Source organism: Notothenia coriiceps, unplaced genomic scaffold (assembly GCF_000735185.1).
Source record: "Notothenia coriiceps isolate Sejong01 unplaced genomic scaffold, NC01 NC01_scaffold00030384, whole genome shotgun sequence".
NCBI lineage: Eukaryota > Metazoa > Chordata > Actinopteri > Perciformes > Nototheniidae > Notothenia > Notothenia coriiceps.
The window spans coordinates 1-5,953 of NW_011363085.1; the positions used below are offsets into that span (position 1 = coordinate 1).

The following is a 5,953-nucleotide window of genomic DNA, read 5'->3' on the forward strand; positions in this document are numbered from 1 at the left end:
TGTGTGGGTGTGTGTGTGTGTGTGTGTGGGAGAGACAGAGTGTGTGTGTGTGTGTGTGTGTGTGTGTGTGTGTGTGTGTGTGTGTGTGTGTGTGTGTGTGTGTGTGTGTGTGTTGATCCAGATTTGGTGCATTTGGTGGAGGAGGTGTTGCCGGACCTGAAGAAGGACAACATGGCGCTGTGGGTGGTGGATCACACGGCCCCCTCGGAGGAGTTCACCAGTCTACTCGATAAGGTGGAGAGCATGTCTGGAGAAAGCTTGAGTGACCTTCCTAAAGTGAACATCATGTCCAACTTCCTCTTCATCTTCACTTCAGGCACCACAGGTACTGCACAGCAGGATACTCTTCACAAATCACACACTGCGCATAAAGCAAATCTAAACTACTTGTAGCGGCGAAAAACGTAAAGAAATGAAATAGATTAAACTGTCGCTGAGGCAGAAGGCAAATTTTACGCAGGGAATAATAATCCAAGTCTAGTCAGGAGCGTTGTTTCATAGGCCTACATTTATTTTGATAATCCAATATCAACAAAGTTACATTAAGAGTTATCCTTTAACTTCCGCTGTGTCTTTCCTAGCCTCCTTGTGCTAACCACGGTAAAAAAATACATTTGCCTATACTGGTGCGCTAATCCCACCACTACCTGTCTCCAATATGTAAATGGCTTGTATCAATCACCCACAATTTGGCCTTAATGATTAAATATGAAGAAATACTATTAACTTCAGCTGATTGTAGGTCTACTCATATTGATTTATATAGATGCAGGGACATATTTTAGCCCTGGTACTAAGGAAAGGAACATCTGTCTCAACAACTACAGTATATGATGGATTTACATAAGTAGGCTACGGTCCATGTATTCATGTCCGTTAGCATTTAGCTTAGCATATCCTCTCAGAGCCGCTAGCATGGCTTAGTCTTGTTTTATAACAGCAATGCAATTCGATGTTGGGTTCAGGCACGGGAGATAGAAAAGCAAACCAAAGGAAATACAATAAACCTAAAAAGAAATGAAAACAAAAACGAGGCAAGACATGAATCATCTGTTGTTTATTCCATCAGGGGTGTCCAAACTACGGCCCGCAGACCTTTTTTAATCAGCCCTCAGCAAATTCTAAAAGTATAATGGAATATGGCCCACACATGAAACTTGAGCTTGTCTTGTATTGTACTTCTTAAATATGAATGTAAACATGTATTACACTGTAGTATTCATGTGTTAATGAGACCACTTTTCAAATAAATCCAGTCAATTAAAGTTGGAAACATTTTCTAACAAATCTTAGTTGATAAGAAAAAAGCCCAATGACTTATTTCCATAACAAGCTTGAAATAAACCCTTCCTATTTCTCCTTATGATAATCAATCTGAGGCTTCTGCTTTAAGGGATGAGCTGCTAACACTCACAAGCATCATGTACCTACATTTGATTGATGTCGCTAATTTATAACTTATGAGGCAATATACCTCTCGCGGCCCAGACCTATGTATATTTTTCTGTAGGTAGGCCTCGGTCAAAAAAGTTTGGACACCCCTGAGTTACATCCATTAAAACACTGTTTGAAGTGTTCTGAATACAACTGTGCTTGACTGCACCACGTTTCAGAGCAGCAATGGAGTCTCAAAACCAAATTTGTCATCCACAAGATTTGAACTGAACCAGGGAAAACGCAGTTCAGTAACTCCTGTGTTTCTCTGCCAGGTCTCTCCAAGGCGGCCCGGGTGGGTCACCTGAAGGCCGTCCTCAGTATGGCCTTCTTTGAGATGTGTGGAGCCATGTCTGAGGACATCATCTACATCACTCTGCCTCTGTACCACATGTCTGCTTCCCTGCTGGGGATCGGAGGATGCATACAGCTCGGTGAGAAAAAGCTTTTTTGCCTTAAAAACAAAAACACAATTCCTGGAAGAATATTTTTTTTTTTTTCAGTTCATTGTGAGGCTCAAAGCTGGAGGAAACAACATGACGACGGACATCCTTTTCATTGGACTATAAGGAATTCTCACTTCCTCACAAACAAAGCAGGGGAACATTCTTTTGTTTGTATTTTGAAGTAAAATATCTGTATTGAGTTTTGTGCAGATTTAACAAACACATTTTCACATTTCCTGGTTTTGGTTTTCTTATTACAGGAAATTGCACTACAACCCCTCTTTTGTTACATATAAGAAAACAAAAAGAATCCCCCCACCCTCTGAAGAACTGGAACATTGGTTGTATGGAGTTTTTACACAGTCTCACACATCTTCTCTGTCTCTCCTTTGGGTCTCAGGTGCGACGTGTGTTTTAAAGAAGAAGTTTTCAGCCAGTCAGTTTTGGAAGGACTGTGTGAAGCACGATGTGACGGTGGTGCAGTACATAGGAGAACTCTGTCGATACCTCTACAACCATCCTGCAGTAAGAACGTTAAAAACCTTTCTGATAACCTCTGACTACAGGTGAATGAACTGTAATTAGTTTAACAATGGTCTTATTTACAGGGCGTGTTGTTGCACATCAGTGATGGTCTTTGTTGCAGCTTTTCATGACAAGCCAAAAGCACTTCAACACCTTACTGATTTTTCTAGTTTCAACAGGGTGACGATCTGTATGTCGTTATGTCGTTGTTTAGTTCAAGAAATGCTGCAGGAAAGCTTAGATTTTGACAAATGCTATTCTGTTATTCTGCTTATTATACTTTTCTAATGGAACTGAAATCCTAACGCACCCCCACCTCTGGTTTGTTGCATTAACCCGTAAAGGACAGAACGTCATCCAAAGTGTTCTTTAAGGGGTATTGCTGCCCGTCATCAATGAATATCTAAAGCACATGTGATCAAAAACAGTCCGTCAGCCTTGTTGAAAGCTATTGTTTGCTTTTACGTTCTGACTTTTTCTCAAAATCAAAAAAATCAGACTTTTCTCTCAAAATTCTGACTTTTTTTCTCAAAATTAAAAAGACTTTCTTTCTCAAAATTATGAATTATTTTCTCAAAATTATGAATTATTTTCCTCAAAATTATGGATTTTTTTCTCAAAATTGTGGATTTTTTTCTCAAAATTGTGAGTTTCTTTTCAAAATCTCAAAATGATGACTTTTTTCTCAAAATCTCTAAATTGTGACTTTTTTCTCAAATTCTCAAAATTATGACTTTTTCCTCAAAATTATGACTTTTTTCCGAAAATTATGAATCTTTTTCTTAAAATCTCAAAATTATGACTTTTTTTCTCTAAATCTCAAAAATTTGAATTATTTCTAAAAATCAAAAAATTCGGACTTTTTTCCTCAAAATTATGACTTTTTTCTCAAAATCTAAAGATTCTAACTTTTCGTGAATGTAAATAATCCCTTGTCACCGGCTTGAGCTTCAATCTCAGGATCCATGTATGTGTGATCCTCTCCAGAATGGAAGTAGTCATCACATACAGAGCATCAACTAGTTCCTGAACAGTGTCCTTCACATGCTGATATCCAAGAGAGGGAGTTCCACAGTCACAAGATGGAGGAATAGAAAGCAGTATTCAATGTTTACTTCAGATTAGCTCCACGTCAGAAATGATCATGCTTGTCATATGTCTCTCTCCATAGAGGCTGAATCATCATGTTAATCACATAGCTATCATATGCCTCAAACAGTCCTGATGCTCTTCTAGGTAATCACACATCCTGTCATGTTCACAGCTACAGTTGGGATACCTTTGTTATCATGTGGACTCTGATATTGGAAGAGTACATTCACTAGTTTCCCAACAATAAGCATTATTCCCACAAAATAGGTCTGATCCCTTAAAAAGTTAGGTGTCCTCCTGCCTCCAGGTCCCAGAGGAGAGGGCTCACCGCGTCCGGCTGGCAGCAGGAAGTGGTCTCCGCTCAGACATTTGGAGGCAGTTTTTGCAGCGTTTCGGCAGCAGGATAAAGATCAGAGAAGGTTATGGCCTGACGGAGGCTGGCATCGGCTTCCTGAACTACACCGAGGAGGTCGGACCCATCGGCAGGGCGGGCTATTTCAACAAGGTCAGGAACAACAGCGGTAGAAATGTTTCCTCTGGACCCTATCACACTGACCTGCTTTATATGTTGTGTTTTTGGTGAAGCGACCCTTGTTAAATAGCTGATATTAGAAACACCTTATCCCCGTTTTAAAATCAGAAAGAGACCAATTAACTGAGGAAATATGGCAAAAAATACCCTTTTTTAAATGTCATTTTCCCCTTTAGCAGAAATGTAATTAGATTAGTTTGTTTTATCTCAGTTTGTAAAAAGGAGGCCCATGTTATTGCTTGCCTGGGTGACCTAATTATGATGCACCAGCAGATGTTATACACATGGCTTGAAAGTAGAATTTTCCATAGAATAAAGTAATAAGACCGCTTGAATGCCGTTATGCTGTGATTTAAAAAAGTTCCTTAACCTACATGCTCTACTAAAATATATTGTAAGCCCTTCCAAGTGTTATCTGTGCATCAAAATGTGTTTTTACTTGGCACTTGCATAGAACAATGGTTGTTAATATAGGGTGATAGTGATTGGTAACAAAGTGGATGAGACCGTAAATAATTGACCATAAACCAAAACTATGAGCTGTTTATCTGATAATTATCCGAATTGGGATCATTTCATATGCAAAGATACAGAATTTAAATCATTCTTGATATAATTAATACTGATTATATTAGAATTTGTTATATACACTCAATATGCTGTGAAATGCCTTGTTCCCAGTAGATTCAAAATTGATTATTGAAAATAATGATTTGGAGAAAAGAGCAATAAGTAACAATAAGTATAAGGTCAACAGAGATACAATTAAAGGGGAACACAACTCAAAATAGGGAATTTGAGTGATAAACATCTCAAATGTAAAAAAAAGGCAGCAGTGCGTGGGACGGTATAATCCATATGAATGGTATAATTAAGCAATAGCTCACGACAGGCCGTGGTATATGCTCATTATATCACAGCTAAGGGGCGTGGTTCGGCCCGACGCGAAGCGGAGGGTCGACAACCCTAACTTACAATTCTACCCGTGGTATACGCTCAGTATATCACGGCTAAGAACCAATCAGATTGCTTGATTTGACTTGTCCGTTTTATAAGATAAAATGTACAATATACCAACTGTGTGCAGACTGTATATATAACAAACAATGTTGATTATTCAGACGGTATCTCATTAAGACACATCTCTTTCTTTCCTCTCCAGCTGTCCATGCCCTTTGAGCTCCTCAGACACGACCCAGTGTCCTACGAGGCGGTCCGGACCCCCGCTGGGAGATGCATACGAGCACAGAACGGTAAACCAATCATACATGTAGTCCTTTAAAGTGACAGCTGTATGTCACTGAACGACCTTTTACCTCCTTGTGTCTCTTAACCTGTATACCATGTATCTGTAAAGTTCTTCACATCTGATCTGAGGGGAATTTCTAGTTGTTTATTTTTAACTTGTGATGTGTCGCCATTTTGTAAAGCACTTTGAGCTGCACGTGCTGTATGAAAAGCAGAGGTGGGAAGTAGTGGAGTACAAATACTTTGTTACTGTACTTAAGTACATGTTTCTGGTATCAGTGCTTTACTCCACTACTTATATTTCTGACGACTTTTTACTTTCTACTTCTTACATGTTGAACTCAAATACCTGTACTTTCTACTTCTTACATGTTGAACTCAAATACCTGTACTTTCTACTTCTTACACTTTGAACACAAATACCTGTACTTTCTACTTTTTACATTTTGAACACAAATACCTGTACTTTCTACTTCTTACATTGTTGAACACAAATACCTGTACTTTCTACTTCTTACATGTTGAACACAAATACCTGTACTTTCTACTTCTTACATGTTGAACACAAATACCTGTACTTTCTACTTCTCACATTTTGAACACAAATACCTGTACTTTCTACTTCTTACATGTTGAACACAAATACCTGTACTTTCTACTTCTTACATGTTGAACA

The 5,953-nt window shown here is 38.7% G+C and overlaps 1 protein-coding gene across 1 annotated transcript; it reads left to right on the forward strand.

Annotated features, from left to right (window-relative positions):
* Positions 1–90: 90 nt before the first annotated feature.
* On the forward strand, positions 91–5,282 carry LOC104959519 (long-chain fatty acid transport protein 3-like; the record flags this gene model as incomplete). Its single annotated transcript, XM_010787420.1, has 5 exons — positions 91–325; positions 1,710–1,868; positions 2,281–2,405; positions 3,805–4,002; positions 5,192–5,282. Coding segments are annotated over exons 1-5 (727 nt in total), but the record flags the coding sequence as incomplete, so codon positions are not given.
* Positions 5,283–5,953: the final 671 nt, after the last annotated feature.